This window comes from Poeciliopsis prolifica, unplaced genomic scaffold (assembly GCF_027474105.1).
Source record: "Poeciliopsis prolifica strain line A6 unplaced genomic scaffold, Auburn_PproV2 SCAFFOLD098, whole genome shotgun sequence".
NCBI lineage: Eukaryota > Metazoa > Chordata > Actinopteri > Cyprinodontiformes > Poeciliidae > Poeciliopsis > Poeciliopsis prolifica.
The window spans coordinates 387,836-404,946 of NW_026562473.1; the positions used below are offsets into that span (position 1 = coordinate 387,836).

The window sequence follows — 17,111 nt, forward strand, 5'->3', positions numbered from 1 at the left end:
TTGACCGTTAGAGGTCGCTGTGGGTAAAGTTAATCGCGTTTGGTTTGTTTTGAAGCAAACTGTCGCGATAACTCACAGGAACTGGATTCAAACTACGGCGGGTTGAGAAGGACGACAGGTTTGTGGAGAAGGTACAGTGCTTGTTAAAATATTTATTGTAGCAGAGGTTTTTTGTACTCAGTGAATAATAATGCTCAGTGTATTTGTCGTATTGAAACTGCTACCAGTTTACAAAGAAGATAAACGTTAACATGAGTTTACTGTCTCCAGTGAAAGGGTTGCTCTCTTTCGGAAGCTGACATTTTGATACGTGTAATTATTGCTGTCTGGGTTCATAAACCTGCCTGAAGGGTTCAGTAATATTTCCATGATAAATTGAATAAACCAGGTTTGTTGCTGTCTGTGAGTCGACCCAGGGCTGCACAGAAACATGGTCTGTTACCATTTTGAACTAAAGTTCCGCAAATCGACATGTTTAATCAATTCTGCTGTGTTGAATCTACAACAGACGGTCAAATAAAAGGTCACATCTCCTTGGTAACACAGACCATAAACAAAAGAAGTCTATATTGTCATATTCAATAAAGTAAAAATAATTGTAACAGCTTAATATCTCTTAGAAGGAATCAAACAGTATGGACAAAAAAATGCATCTTTGAATGTAACCATTCATAAATAGAGCTCCATTTAGTTTGATTTGGTCCAAAGGAATAAAGTAAATATTTTGTTTATGAGCTATGTGGTATTTCTTTACCTTACTTTAAATAGGATAAATGTTTGTACTTTTGAAAAAGATTCTCTGATGCTTCCAAGGAACAGCAGTCAGCTCATATTTGTCATAAAGACTCTTCATCCTCAGACTTGTTGGAAAACATTATATGAATTGATGAGAATAAGTGAAATGTGGCTAATAATAATAACACCACTGCTGAACTTACCCAGTGTCTTTCCTCTATCCTCTCAGATGCCTCCAGAGGAGGAGAATGAGCTGCTGCGCAGCCAGCTGAAAGAGAGTGAGGAGCAGGCCCGCCGGGCCGCCCAGGCAGGCCTGGACCTGCTGAAGCAGCAGGATGAGCTCCAGGAGCGGCTGGAGGAGCAGAGGGTGGAGATGACCAACGCTCTGGAGGTGTGGAGCTGGGTCCATTTAAAAAACACAATCTGAATCTGGGATGTCTGCATCTGAAAATGTAGATTTAAGATATTTTAACTAGAGCTGAAGTAATTAATCAGATTAATCGTGGTTAATCTGTTATTAAAATGCTCATTAACCAATTATTTTGGTATTATTATCAACCAATTATTACTAGATTGGACTATTGATCTATTAATAATTAAGGTTCACCTGCTTTAAATTCTGCACAAACAAAAAACCCATTTCCTATTAAATTGCTATTCAATTATTAGTCAGTTAATAAAATAAAATTACAAATAATCAAGCATACACTGAATATTGTGTCAATACATTTTCTGCAATAAAATGTTTGTTTTGTTATTTAAAACAAAACTGAATTGTTTTAATGTATTTCCAGTGTTGTATAAAACAGGCTTAAGTGGTTAAATGACAAATCTGCTGAATGTAGCAAATATTTTATGCGATGAATCATCTCACTAATGGATTTCTAAAATAATTTTTAGCTGCTGCCCTGATCTTACTTTTTGTGAGGAAGTTGCAGGAATAGGCAAAATGTAGGACACAGTTTCTCAGCTCTGTTCTGAGCAGTTGTGTGTGCCTTAGGCTCTCGAGCAGGACAAGTACTCCCTGCAGAAGGAGGTGGAGCTGAAGACCCGGATTCTGGAGTCTCTGCAGTCGGAATACGAGAGCATGAAGAACCTGCAGAAACAGCAGCTTCAGGAACATCTGGATCATCTGGAGAGGAGCCATAGCGTGTCTCTGACTGAGCACCAGAACAAGGTAAAGCTGTGAGGCCGAAGCAAACCATCACACACTCCTGCTCTACAGGCCCAGGGAAGACATGGGAGATCTGAGTCCTAACCACTGTGTGCAGATCCTGATGCTACAGTCTGCTGTGGAGGAGTTCCAGCTGAGTGAAAAGCAACTGAAGCACAAGCTGGAGGTGCAGGCTGAGACGCTGAGCAGCAAGATGGAGGAGCTGCGCGCGCTGAACGAAAACACCCAGAGCTCCATGACGACTGAGATGATGGAGGTGCAGCTGAAGACCATGGAGCTGGAGAGCGCTAAGGTGAGGCTCGTCTGGACAGCGGAGCGTGGGTTCTGCTGGTCGGTACCGAACCTGAGACGTACTCCTGCTGGTCCAGGCGGAGCTGGAGCAGACCCTGCAGGAGAGTCGCTACAGAGAGCAGCAGCTGGAGCTGAGCAACAGCCGTTTGCAGAGACAGGTGGAGCGCCTCAGCGAGGAGAAGGAGGAGAGGGAGAGGGAGGCCGTGTCCTGGTTCAACGCCCTGGAGGTAACCTGGCTGCCTGGCTGCCTGGCTCATGTGCTCTCTTCCTTAGCTCCAACTAACTGAGTTTTAGACCTTAAAAGGAAAACAGAATCTGCTATAAAATGTGGGGATGCACCGATCCACTTCTTTCACTTCCAGAACTGATACAGATATCAGTCAATACCAATCCAATACAGAAATATAGCTGAATTAATTTAAAAAATGTTTTTTTTTAAACACATGCATAAATGTACTGAATTACAAATTAATTTATTAATTGCACTAGTACAGCACATTTAAATGCATCTATACATTCACAAGCTTGGTCAAACATGTAAAATCAACTTTCATTTGTAAAATCAACTTTCATTTGTTCAGTCAGTGCATTTAGGAGTATAGCATTGAGTGTAATATAAGTGATAAAGAATCTGAAACAAAGTGAATAGGTTTGGCCAAACATGTAAAAATGAACTACAACAAACTTTATGTCAGATGCTTCAGAATGTAAAAGTAGAAATTGTAAATATAATATAAAATACATAATAAAGCATGACATCGCTCAGAGCATGAAGCATAGAATTAGAATAGATATCCCGTTGTGGATCAAGCACGTTGTCACTGATAACAGAAATATATATTTTTTCAATATCAGGACCGATACAGATATTAATATTACAGATTGAAGCATGTCTTGTAAAAATCCAACAAAAAGTGTTTCTGTTCTGGATCTGTCAGCTTGATGTGATGAGACGTAAAGCGGTGTGAACCTGTTTCTGCCCCTCACTCAGATGTTTGCTTTGTTTTTAAACAGAAATCTCGAGAACTAAACCGGGATCTGCAGATCCAGTTGGATCAGGTTCTTCAGCAGGCCCAGGATCCAAACAGCCGGGGAAATTCTCTGTTTGCTGAGGTAAACACAGAGTCGGCACACACTTGCTAGGTTTCTATCCAACTGTCATGGGAATTTTGAGCGAACTTTTAAAAGGGCAGCATCATGTAAAATCAATGAGAAGTTGTGATGCTGTTCCCTCATCAAGCACATTCCTGTAGTGTTGCCTTGATTCTTTGGTTCATGTTTGAGAAATCCTTTAATCTCCATGGCAGCGCTGGTAAGAACATTGTTGAAGGGCTAATAGAGGAGCCATTTTGTGATGACTTCCTAAAGACGGAGCTTTAGAGAGATCAGAAGTTTCTAAAGAGACAAAGGCCCAATTTCATGGACGTTAAATTAGAATGTCAAATTTATATGTGGAGTATCTTATAGCAACTGAAGCCAACGTAGTTGCTTAATTGTGCTATGAAATGGCACTAAAATAATAACTAAAGCTCCTCAGCTGAAGTATGTCTGTTGTTTTCCAGCTGGAGGATAAGCGAGCTGCAATGGAGAGACAGCTCATCAGCATGAAGGTGCAGCATCAGTCGCTGCAGAAAATGCACGCCTTCAGTAAGCAGCAGATGCAGCGCATGAAGGTAGAGTGTGTGACAGGATAGCTGGGTAGAGCTGCTGATGCGTTTCCTGGAATGACAGTGAAGGTGTTGTGCAGGTCCAGATCGCCACTCTAATGCAGCTGCAAGGCTCCAGGGCCGACCCTGCTCAGCTGGAGAGGCTGCAGTCCATGCTGTCAGAGAAGAACGCCGAGATCCAGAGTCTGATGACCAAACTGCAGAGGCTGGAGAAGATGGAGGTGAGTACAGAGCTTCAACCTGTTCAAATTCCAACATCAAATTGACGTTTGGAATGAAGATGAACTTACTCAATTTACTTCAAGAATCTCTCAACAGGAGAGATTTTAATTTGTAAACTGACACACAAAATAGAGTTGATAAAAACTGTTTAAGGTATATATTTTTATTTTTACAAATAAGTCTGAGAAGAGTGGAGTGGATCAGTATTCAGCACCTCAAGTCAAAACTATGTAAAAAATGTTTTTGACTGCAAGTACAGCTGCAGGTGTCTGGTACAAGTAGTGACCACCACTACTAGTTAAATGTTGCTTGGATCACACTTAACTTGGATTCTCAAAATGTCAACATAATCAATTCCAAAAACTTAATTAAAAAAATAATTAGGCTCAAACTGTTGCACTTCTTCTGGCTGCAGTGCTGCGACAACAAAGACACTGAGCCCCTCCCCTCCTTGCTGCTCCCCACGTTATCAAAACGGTGAACTCCATATTTCCAACATGGTGAAAATATGTGACCATCTTTATCCAACAGGGACAAAAATTTACAAAGGGCACTAAAGATTCAAGGCCACAGAAAAAAAACAAAACAGGAGTTTGACTTGAAAAAAAAAAAAAAACATGTCAGATTCAAGTGATTTTCTTTTTATGTGGCCAGGTAAAGTAAATTCTGGGGTGGCACCTAATCCTCTTCCATGTGAGGTGGACGGACAAGGAGTAATTGAAATGCTGAAAGATGCTTCATGCTCGCTGTGCTAACGCTACAACAGTGATGTTTGAGAGCAACTTCAAAATGATCAGTAAATCTGTAAAGCTCCCATCCCTGATCTGCAACTGTGATGGAGTAAGATATGAATACTTGTACAAAGGATAATGATTACTTTAGCTTTATTTACTAAAAACACATATTGTGTCTGTGCATGTGTGTGTGTATAGACGTTGCTGAAGTCTCAACCAGCCAATCCCTTCCAAGCAGAAGCAGTTGGTGGTCAGGATGAAACATACTACACTGACCTGCTCCAACTCAAGCTCAACAACTCTGTGTGAGTTCAGCCTTCGTCATCATCATCATTACAATGTTTGATGTTTACAGACTGAAATTCAATTCAGTCTGGAAACGTGTCACTGTTAAACAATATGAGTTATTATTTAACATATTGGTACGAACCTGGGTCAATGTTCACAACATCTGTTTATTTTCATTTTGTTGCCTTTTGTTCAATTCAGTGATAATGATGCAGAAGAGGATTATGAGATGATCAACTGGAGTAGAGAAACAATGTCGGCAGTGTAGTCGCTTTTTACAAGGGAGCTATATATATATGTCCCTAATAATTATGCTGCAAATATAGGATAATGAAAATTTATGGATATTTGGCAGTTTCAAAAGAAGAGGAACCCTGTCCCAATTTAACCCACTGAAAGAGCTTTGTTCTAACGTGTGTGTGTGTGTCTGTGTGTGTGCTCAGTAAGGATGCTGAGCGACTGGGAGATGAGCTGTCCTTGCAGAGGATGAAGTCTCTGTCAGAGAGCCAGAGAGCACTGGAGCTGGAGAGGAAGCTGTTTACGTCTGAGCGGCTGCTCAAACAGGTAGAGGATGGCTGGTTCAGTCAGTGGTGGGGATTTATTGTATTGTTTATCATTTACAGTGATACATTTCTTATCATGAGAAGAATTTAGATTTATTGTTGTCACTATAAATTTCAATTAATGTCTAAAATTGCCTAATACTGTCCATATAGTTGGGGTCGTTAATTTTACTACTTTTTTACACAATGGTTTTTAAATTGAGAGTATCAATACATTTGAAAATATAAATAAATGCAGTTACTTTGAGCAGTTTAGTGATACAAATCAAACTTCTTCAAATAACTTATGTCTTAAATAAATGGATTAGAATTTTATTTTTTTTTTCAAGAGCAGTACTTGTGTTTATGGAACTTTCACTGCTGTACCATTCAGTCACATAAGATTAGCTAAAAAAGGAGTAATGAGTAGTTATCACAATAGTCCTATGACATATTGTAATATAACTTTCCGTCCACTTGGCGCAGCCCTTAAGTGTATAATCTGAGGAGAACAGATCTTCTCCTCGGGCTGCGACACCTTTAAATGTCTGAGTTTGTGTTTCTGCAGACTCAGAGCGACAAGATCAAGCTGCAGCTGCGTGTCGAGGAGCTTCAGCAGAAATATGAACCCAAAGGTAGTGAAGCAAACCTCCAGCCTCTGTTAGCTGGCTGTCTGCTGCTCCGTAACGCTGCTGTTGCCTGGAATCTCTGCAGAGGTGAAAAAAAACCCTATCCAGAGGAAAAGAAAGGAAAAGCTTCCTGTTGATGTGAAGCCTGAACCTGACGAGAGCGCTCATGGAGAGCAGGTTGCTGCCGTGGAGACTGAGGAGGCAGACAATACGAAAGTGGCCCGTGAAGATGAAAACAGCCCTGCAGAGATAACAGCTGCTGCTCAAGGTATGTGGTGAAGTGAAGGGAGGGTCAAAGGTGAACCGTCTCACCTTCCATCCTGGTTACACTTCCAGGAGAGTGTAACCAGCATGCGGAGCTCAGGCCATCATGTGTTGCAGCTGCTCATCGTTTCCTCTATGTTCCAGCACCTAAGTGTGAGCCTGAACTGAAACCTGCCAAGTGTGTGAAGATCAGCTCCGATCAGCCTGATGTGATCCCCACTCCCAGGTCAGTACTGTCATCACACAACATCAACTTACATCCACAACTCAGGTTTCTACTGCTGCTGGGAGCTGCGGATGCACCGGTCGGTACAATCTGGAACAGAAGAACAATGCTGGACGGACATTAAACCTTTATTGTTTTCAACACAGACAAAATGTTCTGAATTATAAATGTATTTAGATACTCTATGCCAGCAAAGCACACTAAAACACATCAATAACTTCACAAGTTTGGTTAAAACCACTTTCATTTGTTTAGTCAGTGCATTTAGGAGAAGAACAGCCAATAGAAAATGTATAATAAAGAATCTGAAACTGACAATAATGATGAGCTGACTGTCTTGATAAAACAGGTAGAAATAAACTACAATAAACCTTCACATGGTTCAGAAAGTCAAACTAGGAATTCTACATGTAATGTAAAATAGATAATAACCCAGACATCACTCAGAGTACAAAGCATAAAATTAGACTGGATATATCTACCCTAGATCAGGTGACAGCTGATAAACTGATCTAGAATATTTTTCAACATTGGATCGGTGCGTCTTTATTTAAAGCAGGCTGGGATGGGCGAGGAAATCAGAAAAGCATTTGTTTTTGGTTCCGTTTCTAAAGACTTCAGATTATGGGAGAAAGTGATTTTATCAAATGACAAATGTGCTTTTCATATTTATTCAACGGGAGTAAACATTGCGATTGCCTTCACATGTTAGGATTTATCCTCAAATGTTACTACAACCAGAGAGAGCAAGTTACATTCATAAAAATATTTTTAAAAACCAGTATTGAACGTTTGAATGTATAAATCCTAAAAGCCCCCATGACTGTAATGTTCTCTACTTGTTTCCATTTCTATTGGACATGTTTAAACAATCAACCCCAAAGGTGTGTAAATAGGCCACTACTATGATGGTTTCCTAAGTGCCTAGTATGACGCAATGTAATTGGGTCAAATTACATATTTCTAGTCTGGATTTTTTTTTAACCCTTCTTATGTAAATTCTTGTGACATTGTAGTTTATAGAAACCAGAGAAAGGCTGCAGTTCATACAATACATCTGACAGATCCTTTTGATGTTTTACCCAGCAGAAAGCACACCTGCAATTAATTCAATTAATTAATTCAACTAAGACAAATAGATGTGTTTGCTCATAGAAATGTAATTGAATTAAAATGGCAACTGTAAGGAGTGCTGATGATTCTGAGCCCCTCTTCCCACTCCCCACACAATCCACAGATTAAACCAAACACACCATGCTGCAAACATTGTCCTGCTGAGTGACTAATGATCTGTATTTCTGTGTTTTTTATGGTTGACCCTCAGTTGGCCTGTGACTAACCAGAAGGAAGAAACAAAGAACAACCAGGAAGTGAGGAGAAAGAAACCAAAAACAGAGGTGATCTACGTCACTTCTAATAACACAATGGAGAACCAGTGTGCCCAGCAGTAGAGCTCTCCATCACCCCATTAAACATTGGTGTGTGTGTGTGTGTGTGTGTGTGTGTGTGTGTGTGTGTGTGTGTGTGTGTGTGTGTGTGTGTGTGTGTGTGTGTGTGTGTGTGTGTGTAATAGTGGAACTCTGGGGAGGCTATAAAATGTCTAATATTTCTGTTCCTAAGTTATAACCATGTTTTCCAGAACTTCACTGCACATATTCTGTTAACTCTGTGTTTACATATTAAAGAAATTGTTAACACTGTGCCAGGTGTTAACACTTTGACATGCATCACTCCTTCCTGGACACATGGAACTGCTTTGGCTCTATTATAACACATGGAACTGTTAGATATTTATAAAATCTTTTTTTCCACTTTCACTGTGACTTTGAAAACTTGACATCCAGACATCATAACAATTCATTTCTAAATGAACTAGATTTTCTTAAATAGATTTCAGAAAGAGAAGCTTCATACTTTTTGTAGCCATCTATAAGCTTCTGGAATGATCCAGTGTTTGAGCTCCTGTTTTTATCAATAGTTTTTGTCACTGAAGTTGCCTTGTTGGTGCAGGCCAACACCATCCTAAAATAATTGCCTAAGTTATTTTTTGCCAAAAGTGATTTATTTTATTTTTGCATTAATAATCTTTTGGCAAAAAAAATTTACTTGGGCAATTATTTTAGGAAAATGATCCTGTTTAAATCAGTTGATATTGAACTGAAATGAACTTGCTTCCATTTCTTTATTGTGATTCAAATAAAAAACTGAAGCTAACTTTAACATAAAACTTATGCTACTTTCTTATAAATTCTTTAGATTTAGATCAGAAACAAAAATGTCTGTCTGTTTGTTTGTCTTTGTGCAATGACAACCTGACTACAAAAAAATGTGGAAACCGTCCTCCGTATCATTCCAATTAATTCTGAGTTTTGTGGTCTAAAGACTCATGTGATGCTGGAGAAGATCAGTTAGAAGATCCCTTAATATCTACAGGAGCAACAATCTGACCCGAGTTAATGTGGATTACCTTTGGCTTACAGTTCCCGTTCTGGAACATTGTCCCAGTCCGCCCCAAGGAAGTCAAATGACCCGAGACAAAGATGGTGCGTGTCTGCTTTCTGCGGGCGTTTCAACTAAAGCCACCCGGCGCTCCTACTGACGTTTTTATTTGATGAAATAACGCTCCAAGCCGGCAGAGGGCAGTAAGTAGCTTTACTGCGGAACAACTGGATAGAGGACGCGTTTTAACTACGTGGACCAATGAGAGCGCTGGAATCATTCCGGTGAATGTGAGACAGCTGTGTCGATGTTTACGTGCTGGCAGGTGGATGATACACGACTCTGTTCAGCAGGTGAGTTCAGAGTAACATATCTGAGTCACATTTCTCTAGTCGGTGGTCGAGAAAGCTGCTTGCGAGGCCAGCCTGGGTAGGAAACCACCGTGGAGCCTCGAGTCTCCAGGTTGGTCCAGCATGAGGAGCTGAAAGCTGAACTAACTCCCACTGTCAGCTTTCTGCCAACATTAAAACAATGTGGAAACAGCCCTACGTGTTTCTCGTGTCTCCAGGCTCACTGTCCTGATATTGTGCTGTTCCAGTAATTATGAGGCTGATTTTCTATTACTTTGGAGGAGCTTCTCTCTGCTGCCTGTTCCTGGTTCTCCTGCAGCTGCACTGCTCTCTCAGCCAGAAGGTGAGTTTTAACCAATCAGTCTCTGGAACATCAGCAGCGTCTCCAGGTTACCGTGCAGGTCTGTTCACTCGGGTAAAAACCAAACAATGCTTTACATGACATATTTCTAGAATTACGCCGCTCAGGGTGGCACATTAGAATAGCTCTACTTTGTCTGAGATTTTTTTAAAACTTAAATTTCTGTCTGTCTTGGGGAAAATAGCTTTTTCGGACGAGTGTTCTTTCTTGATTTGGATGCGGCGGAGCCGGACTGATTTTTGCCAGTTGGTTTTATACTTTATTTTGTTATGATGCGTAACCATAACAACAGAGTGACTTACAGCAATTGGTTAAGTTTGGAAAAGCCAGAAATCTCAGAGGAGTTGTAAAGGAGGCGTGGTGGGGAGCAGAGAGGAGGAAGTTCAAACCATCTCAAATTCAAACGTGAGGTCTTTAACTAACAAAATGAATGAACTTCAAGCCCTGACAAAGATTCAGAAACAACACAGGGAATGCAGTAGAATATATTTTACTGACAATGGCTGAAGGATTATATCCCTAACTCCAACATCCCTCTGCCAGGCTTCCTGACTGCACCAGCAGACAAATGTAAAGAGCAGCAGGAAAGGAAAGGAGGTGGATTAGCAGTGCATTACTGTGAAGCCTCCTGTCTGCAGTCCAGACATTGAACTCTTGCCTTTAAGTTTCCATCCATATTTCCCAAAATAATTCACCAGTGTTATTTTGGCAACTGTTTACATCCCACTTTTTGTGTGTTTATATCCCAACTTCAGCTGTTGTTGATAGTGCATGTGATGTCATTCGTTCTGTTGCTAAGACACAGTCACAAAACCCCAATGGACTTATTGCAATATGTGGTGATTTAGTCATGCTTCAGTCTCTTCTACACTGCCAACGTTTCACCAGTTTGTCAGCTGCTCCACTCGGGAAAACAAGATTTTGGATTCGCTTTATACTAATGTCAAGGATGCATCTCCAAACCAAGACCTCCTCTGGGGAAGTCAAACCACAATCTTGTTTTTCCCTGCTCTGAATACAAATCCCTGGTGTTAGGAAGATGGTTGTTAAGAATCTCCCCCACTATGACATGAAATCAGATTAAGTGGTTTCTATTTTTGGTCACTTGGAATTACCTAAACAAATTCTATTCTCTTAAATGCCACAATAAGGTGTTTTTTGTATTATTTATTCAGACATTATTGGGTATTACTAAATGATGATTTTACATTTATTACTTATGTCTGCAGTCTGAAGGTGCCTTAACTGTGGTGGAGAACCCTGAGGGAGGACGGGGTGTTGATGAAGAGGAGGAGGTGACAGTTGATGATGATGATGGAGTTTTTGAGGTTGTTCAGCCTAATGAACAGTGGCAAACACTGAAACCAGGTGAAGTAACCAGGTCTGTTCAGCTGCTTTTAGCTAATTATGGTGAAGCACGCTTTAAAACGCCATTTACACATATCACAGAAATGACTTATTTGTACAAAGTATCATGACATTCTGTTAATTATGCAGGAACATCAGAAAGCAAAAACTAAAATATAGATTATTATATTATATTTGGTCTTTGACCATGCAAGCATTCATTTCTTGTTCGAAAATGTCAACCATCCATATAAAGATAGACAACTCTGTCTGTGTCTGCTTGATCAATGGCCACTGAGTTGTAACATTGTCGGCTGTGTCTGTGTGTGTGTGTATGGGTGTGTGTGAACCCAGGCCAGGCTGTCCCTGCAGGCTCCCATGTAAGGTTGAACCTGCAGACCGGTGAGCGGGAGGTCAGGCTGGGGGAGGAACAGCTCAAGTACTGGACCCAGCAGCACAGGTGGGTTCCTGCTACGCATTCAGGAAACATTTCCACAAGGCTGAAGAGCAGTGGTCAAAGGATAGAAATGGTCATTCTGTGGTGGCAGGGAAGAGGAAAAGAGCCGGTCCTCCATTGATCCTGTTGAGCTGAAACGGGCCATGAAGAAGATCAAGGAGGACCAGAGCAGTCAGGTAGTGATCCGCTGCAGAACTCTCCATACTGACCAGGTTCTGCTCAGCACTGTCCCAACCCTCACTGTGTTTGCAGGACTCGGCACCATCAGGGTTCCGACCGCTGGACGAGTTAAAGAAGGACATGGCTGACCTGGATCTGCTGGTAGAGACGGATGTCCAGGTACACGCTGTAGTCAGCCTTCCTGTTCACTGCTGGAAGTCTTGCTCTCTCTCGCTTGCTCCCAGCTGGAGATCAGATGAAGGATCAGTTTGTTTCCTTCATCTCATGCTGTTTCCTGTGTTTGCAGATCATGAGGCGCCTGCTGGATCAGTTCAACAGCAGCAACTCCACTGTGGAGCAGAGGCTGAGCATCCTGCAGGAGCTGGAGTACCTGGTGCATCAGGTAGCACGGCACATTCACCACGAGCTCACTACATGTTATCATGTCAACCTGCATGTGGGTGTGTGTATGTGTGTTTTAGGTGGATAATGCTCAAACCTTATGCGCAATGGGCGGCCTGAGCTTCATCCTGCATGGTCTGAACAGCTCTGATGTCCGAATCCAGGAGAACTCTGCCCTGGTCCTGGGCTCCGCCGTGGCCAGGTAAGCGCCGCCACTGAGCTGGACTCACGCCTCCATTCTCAGCACATCTTAGGATGAATTTGTGTTCAGCTTGTTGCTTTGATGCATTTGTGTTGGTCCTGCAGTAACCCGGTGGTCCAAGTCCAAGCAGTGGAGGGAGGGGCTCTGCAGACCCTTCTAACAACGCTGGTCACCACTCAGCCGCTCAACGTCAAGAAGAAGGTAGCTTCCTGTCTGCACAGCCCACCGTCCAGACAGAGAACATTTAAATTTATGGTTCTGTGATTTTAGGTCCTTTTTGCACTTGCTTGCCTCCTGCGTCACTTCCCCTACGCGCAGCACCACTTCCTGTCCCATGGCGGGCTGCAGATTCTATCAGAGTTCTTTAGGGCAGACGCTGGAGGAATCCTGCGAACACGCATAGTCACCATGCTGTACGACATGATCAGTGAGAAGGTACAAACCAAGTAGTCATCTTTTAATAAGCTTGCCTTCTGCTTTCTAGTTTTATAGTGAACAGGATCACAAATATCCAGCAGCTTTTACTGGACCTGGATGTCCTCACACCTGCATTTACTGAATGTATTAAACAAACATGTTATTGATGCTCAGAAACAGATTGCCACATTTTTTGCTAATGCATAATTGATGAGGAGCACCTGTTACCAAATAGTGACAGTTTCAGCAAATATGTAAAAGAAAAAAAATGAAATAAGTCACCTAGTGCAGCTTTAAGTTCTATAAGGATTAAAAATGATTGTGTCCAATCAGCCTGCTTGATATTTTTTCTTCTGTATATAGATTTGACAGGGTTAAATGAAGGGGTTTGCAAATAGTTCTAAAAAGATCCCACAAAACTAATGGTTTTTAATTTAAAAACACTACTGTAATGGTGGAATGGCTGAATCTGGTCTCTGTGTCCTGCTCCACCAGGAGCTGATCTCCCAGACCGGCCTGGACCCGGTCCAGGACCCGGCCCATGCCGAGCGGCTGCGTCAGTACTCCCAGGTGTCCCTGCAGGAGAAGCTAATGGAGGAGGGCTGGTGCTCTCTGGTGCCACAGCTGCTCCAGTCTACTGAGCATGACTACAGGGAGAAGGTGGGCTGATGACCCCCAGCCTCCACTCTGCCCCTCTGCAGCGTCAACTAACAGATCCAGTACAACCAGAGGAACCGTGTGCTTACTTGGTGCCGTCTTGTTTGCAGGCTCTGCGGGCGTTGTTGGCCATGACTCCTGTGTGTCTGGATCAGTACCGCTCAGACGGTGCTCTGCTGGGTTCTCTGCTCGACCTCAAACTGCAGTACTCAGAACTGATCCAGTCAGAAATGATCCTAGGAGAAGAGACCAGCTACTTCACAGAGATGGTGGAGCTTATAGACTCTCTGCAGGTGAAAGTGAAATGACCAGCACTTCCTGCTGAGAGGAAAGTAAACAGTAAAACAACCAGTCCTGGAGTCTAACATGTTTCACAGGGTTTTAAACATGATCTGTGGACACAGATCGAAGAGGAAGCGCTCCCGTCTGGGATGCATTGTGTATGGCAGTGGAAAATGGTCCAGTTCATACATTTTAGACCCAGCAGGAGCTAAATCCTCTGAGTCTGCTGCTGTAATCAGACAGAGCTCCTGTTCCAACAAGTGTCCTGGCTGATGAGGATCTAAACAGACTGGTGCTACCATGACATTAGAACCTCACTTCCCTACCAGGTGTTGCTGGGCTACCCAGACATACCAGAGCATCCGTCCATCTTTCTCTACCAAAACCAAGAGGTTCTACCTCAAGGTTCTCTCTGGATGGTGATATTGCACTCTGAAATCTGTTTCAGGGTGGAACCAAACAAATAATGAGGACTCGTCTGTTGTTAACTGAAATGGCTTATGGAAAATCTTTATTTTTAAAAATAAATAAAAAGTTTAAACACTAATGTTGTGCTTTTGCGATTTTTCCAGTGCATTCTGTAAAGCAGTGGAAATGTCTGGAGTGACAAATCATGGTTCTGTCTGGATTTGGCTGTAGCCTGTTTTGTGCAGAGGGGATGATGGTGTGAGGCTTTATTATTTATGTGTTTAAGTTTTGCTTGACCTGTTTCCTGCCAGTAAATAAAACATTGATTTATTTAGTGATTTATGTTTGTGCTGCCAACCTTGTAGAAAAGTTTGTTGTGTTAGAACTTTGTTATGCATTAGAGTGCAACCCAGGTGTTCTCATCCAGCATCAGTGTCTGACCTCACAAATCACTTCTAGAAGTATGGTAAAGAAATTCTTTTAAACACTGAAACCCTGTGGATTGTCTTCCAAGCAGAGTTGAGCTGTTCAATATGTGATCAACCTTTGGGTAAAGAATGGAATGGCAGAACGGTGAATACCATCAGGAACAGTTTTGAAACCACATTTTAAGAATAGGTTACATTTGCTTTAACTAAATAGGTTGATTTCTAAAACGAGCAATTCTTTCTTGGTTTCTGTCTTAAAATCCAGTATGATAAGACACATCAGAACAAAACAATTCTTTAAGCTGAGCAGAAAATATAAAAATAAAGGAAAGGCTATGAAAATACTACATAAAACAGTGTGAGGAAAGTAAAACAGAAAATATTACATTTTTGAACTATTTGTTACAACAATTCTGCGCTCTGTAAATTCTCCTGAGGTGTGTCCCTCCATGGCTATCCTGTCTGTGTTGCTATGTGATGGACTGATGACATAGCATCCTCTCGCACCGTTGACCTCTGGAGATGGGCATCATCATCATCATCTCGTATAAAAATTAGGCTTTAATATTTCTAACTTCTCGTTTGTATCCGCAGTTTAAAGAAAGCTTGATAAAGTCAAGGAGCTGAAGAAGATCTGCAAGTATGAGCCACACAGGAGAGAGATCCTCTGGAAAGCTTCATGTCAGGTTTATTGACGCTTTTATTTTGAAAAGTCAAACCGGCAGTTGTTTTTGACGGACTAAGATGGCGATATGTTTATTTTCCTGTAAAGGTTGTATAAAATGATTTTATAATAATGGCATTATGAAAAGAAGATTACTTTTCGACTCGGTTCTTATTAACATTATTACTCCTGGATGTAAAATAACCGTGAATGTCTCCCGGAAGTAGCCGCTGTAACATTTGGACGGATTCCCAGGCGTCGGTGAGAGACTGTTTACATGGAGACTAGATCAACTCGCGGCTCACGCGCACTGCTCCAGGCATGAAGCAGCGCGTGTATCCGCTGTCTGACTCCCCAGTGAGAGGAAACGCTAAACTATGATGAAAGTGAAGGTCTGGGTTGTAGCAGGATGTAGAGCAGCATCGGTGAGCCTGAACTCTCTTGTCCTCTGCGTGTCAGTGACAGGGATGGAGCTGTCCCAGAGGGAGCGCCTGTCCCAGCTGGTGGAGGAACTGACCACATCTGGACAGCCGCAGCTCAACCAGGATAAAGTCAAGGAGCTGAAGAAGATCTGCAAGTATGAGCCACACAGGAGAGAGATCCTCTGGAAAGCTTCATGTCTGATTCCTCCATTTGTGTTCTTTGTCTTTTTGAAACACCCACTTATTCCTCAATTCATACTAACATACACAGGCTTATGAGAGTTATTTCTTGTTACGGTATGTATTTGCTATTGTGAAAAAGAGGAGTGCACTTCCTCTGCTGTAGAAATTAACACAACCTTCTGCTTTTGCGAGTAAAGTACAGTCCCAGGTCCCACATCTCACCAGCCTGGCCAGTTTATACAACCGGTTTATGGTCCAAACCAAAAGCAACTCTGCAAAACAAGCAAGAAGAGATGCAAGAGATTTATTGTTTGGAGCTTGCACCAAACAATAACAATAACCTGAATACATCTATGCTGTGGAAAAACACGGTAGTGGCAGCATCATAGTGCTGCTTATCCTCAGCAGGAAAAGTGAAGCAGAAAGACAAATGGAATCTGTTAGAGACTGAAGGACATATGAGATTGGTTAATACTTTTATTAGAGACTGTACATTCAATAAATCTGGTGCCAGTTACTGACTGACTCTTTGTTTCTGCCAGAGGGTCCAATGACTGCATAGACCATGTGTACCATTCAGTGATGTCCCAGCTAAACCAAGAACACGCTGAGGTCCGGCTGTCAGCCTTCCAGATAGCCAGTGAGCTCTTCTCCAGATCGCATCACTTCCGGACGCTGCTGGTGGACAACTTCCAGGTGAATTCTCCTCCAACGCCCCAAACCTCACCTCCTGTTTCTGCTCCTGTAACTCCAGGCATTTGAAACGTCGTCTGTGTTCCTCAGGAGTTCTTGGAGCTGACAGTGGAGACGGACTTGGAGCAGCCCCTCCCTCCTCCTAAAGAGGTCGCCAGGAAGCTAAGGTCGCTGGCCATCCAGACGGTCCAATCCTGGCACACCTCGTACGGCTCGGCCTATAAGAAGCTAGAACTCGGCTACCACTTCCTCAAACAGGTTAAGAAGGTGAGAAAGGAGGTCACCATCACCATGGCAACACTGTGTTGCTCACTGACATGCTTCCCTGGCTACTGGCTAAGTATGATTAGAGTCTTGCCACAGATTCTCAATTGAATTTAGGATTGGACTTTGACTAGACCATTCTAGCATATGCTCATGCATTGATTGAATTCATCCCATTGTGTCTCTGGTCATTGAGCTACATTC

At 42.2% G+C, this 17,111-nt stretch overlaps 3 protein-coding genes across 8 annotated transcripts in view; all 3 read left to right on the forward strand.

Annotated features, from left to right (window-relative positions):
• The first annotated feature begins 79 nt into the window (after positions 1-79).
• spdl1 (spindle apparatus coiled-coil protein 1) lies at positions 80-9,367 on the forward strand. Of its 2 annotated transcripts, XM_055023343.1 has the most exons (15): positions 80-131; positions 965-1,126; positions 1,736-1,912; positions 2,007-2,201; positions 2,278-2,427; positions 3,215-3,313; positions 3,763-3,873; positions 3,948-4,088; positions 5,022-5,128; positions 5,555-5,675; positions 6,222-6,288; positions 6,368-6,550; positions 6,691-6,772; positions 8,097-8,169; positions 9,253-9,367. In XM_055023343.1, exons 2-15 carry the CDS (start codon positions 965-967, stop codon positions 9,298-9,300), a joined length of 1,716 nt encoding a protein of 571 aa, XP_054879318.1. In that variant the 5' UTR covers positions 80-131; the 3' UTR covers positions 9,301-9,367. The 2 variants fall into 2 exon arrangements, with proteins under 2 accessions (XP_054879318.1, XP_054879317.1); XM_055023342.1 differs by lacking the exon at positions 9,253-9,367 and having other exon boundaries at positions 8,097-8,777.
• A 70-nt stretch (positions 9,368-9,437) lies between these two features.
• Positions 9,438-14,392, forward strand: sil1 (SIL1 nucleotide exchange factor). Of its 3 annotated transcripts, none has more exons than XM_055023344.1 (12): positions 9,438-9,564; positions 9,843-9,904; positions 11,152-11,290; positions 11,624-11,729; positions 11,818-11,902; positions 11,979-12,065; positions 12,193-12,288; positions 12,368-12,489; positions 12,594-12,690; positions 12,760-12,924; positions 13,402-13,566; positions 13,674-14,392. In XM_055023344.1, the coding sequence occupies exons 1-12, from the start codon at positions 9,519-9,521 to the stop codon at positions 13,869-13,871; spliced, it is 1,368 nt and encodes a 455-aa protein (XP_054879319.1). In that variant the 5' UTR covers positions 9,438-9,518; the 3' UTR covers positions 13,872-14,392. The 3 variants fall into 3 exon arrangements, with proteins under 3 accessions (XP_054879319.1, XP_054879321.1, XP_054879320.1); XM_055023346.1 differs by having other exon boundaries at positions 9,481-9,564; positions 9,780-9,904; XM_055023345.1 differs by having other exon boundaries at positions 9,503-9,673; positions 9,780-9,904.
• A 998-nt stretch (positions 14,393-15,390) lies between these two features.
• Positions 15,391-17,111, forward strand: part of uvssa (UV-stimulated scaffold protein A) — a 30,148-nt gene continuing 28,427 nt past the window's right edge. For 2 of the 3 annotated variants that reach the window (XM_055023298.1, XM_055023299.1), the window contains exons 1-4: positions 15,391-15,702; positions 15,805-15,922; positions 16,493-16,646; positions 16,734-16,910. In XM_055023298.1, coding sequence (XP_054879273.1) covers position 15,702; positions 15,805-15,922; positions 16,493-16,646; positions 16,734-16,910 — 450 coding nt within the window. In that variant the 5' untranslated portion in view covers positions 15,391-15,701. The remainder of the gene's footprint in view (positions 15,703-15,804; positions 15,923-16,492; positions 16,647-16,733; positions 16,911-17,111) is intronic. The other variant, XM_055023300.1, reaches the window with a different exon arrangement.

Coding starts and splice junctions, on each gene's coding strand:
- spdl1 (XM_055023342.1), top strand. CDS start 965: ATGCCTCCAGAGGAGGAGAATGAGCTGCTGCGCAGCCAGCTGAAAGAG. Junction 1,127..1,735: donor AGATGACCAACGCTCTGGAG/GTGTGGAGCTGG, acceptor TGTGTGCCTTAG/GCTCTCGAGCAGGACAAGTA. Junction 3,314..3,762: donor GAAATTCTCTGTTTGCTGAG/GTAAACACAGAG, acceptor GTTGTTTTCCAG/CTGGAGGATAAGCGAGCTGC.
- sil1 (XM_055023344.1), top strand. CDS start 9,519: ATGTTTACGTGCTGGCAGGTGGATGATACACGACTCTGTTCAGCAG. Junction 9,905..11,151: donor ACTGCTCTCTCAGCCAGAAG/GTGAGTTTTAAC, acceptor TTATGTCTGCAG/TCTGAAGGTGCCTTAACTGT. Junction 11,291..11,623: donor GTGGCAAACACTGAAACCAG/GTGAAGTAACCA, acceptor GTGTGAACCCAG/GCCAGGCTGTCCCTGCAGGC.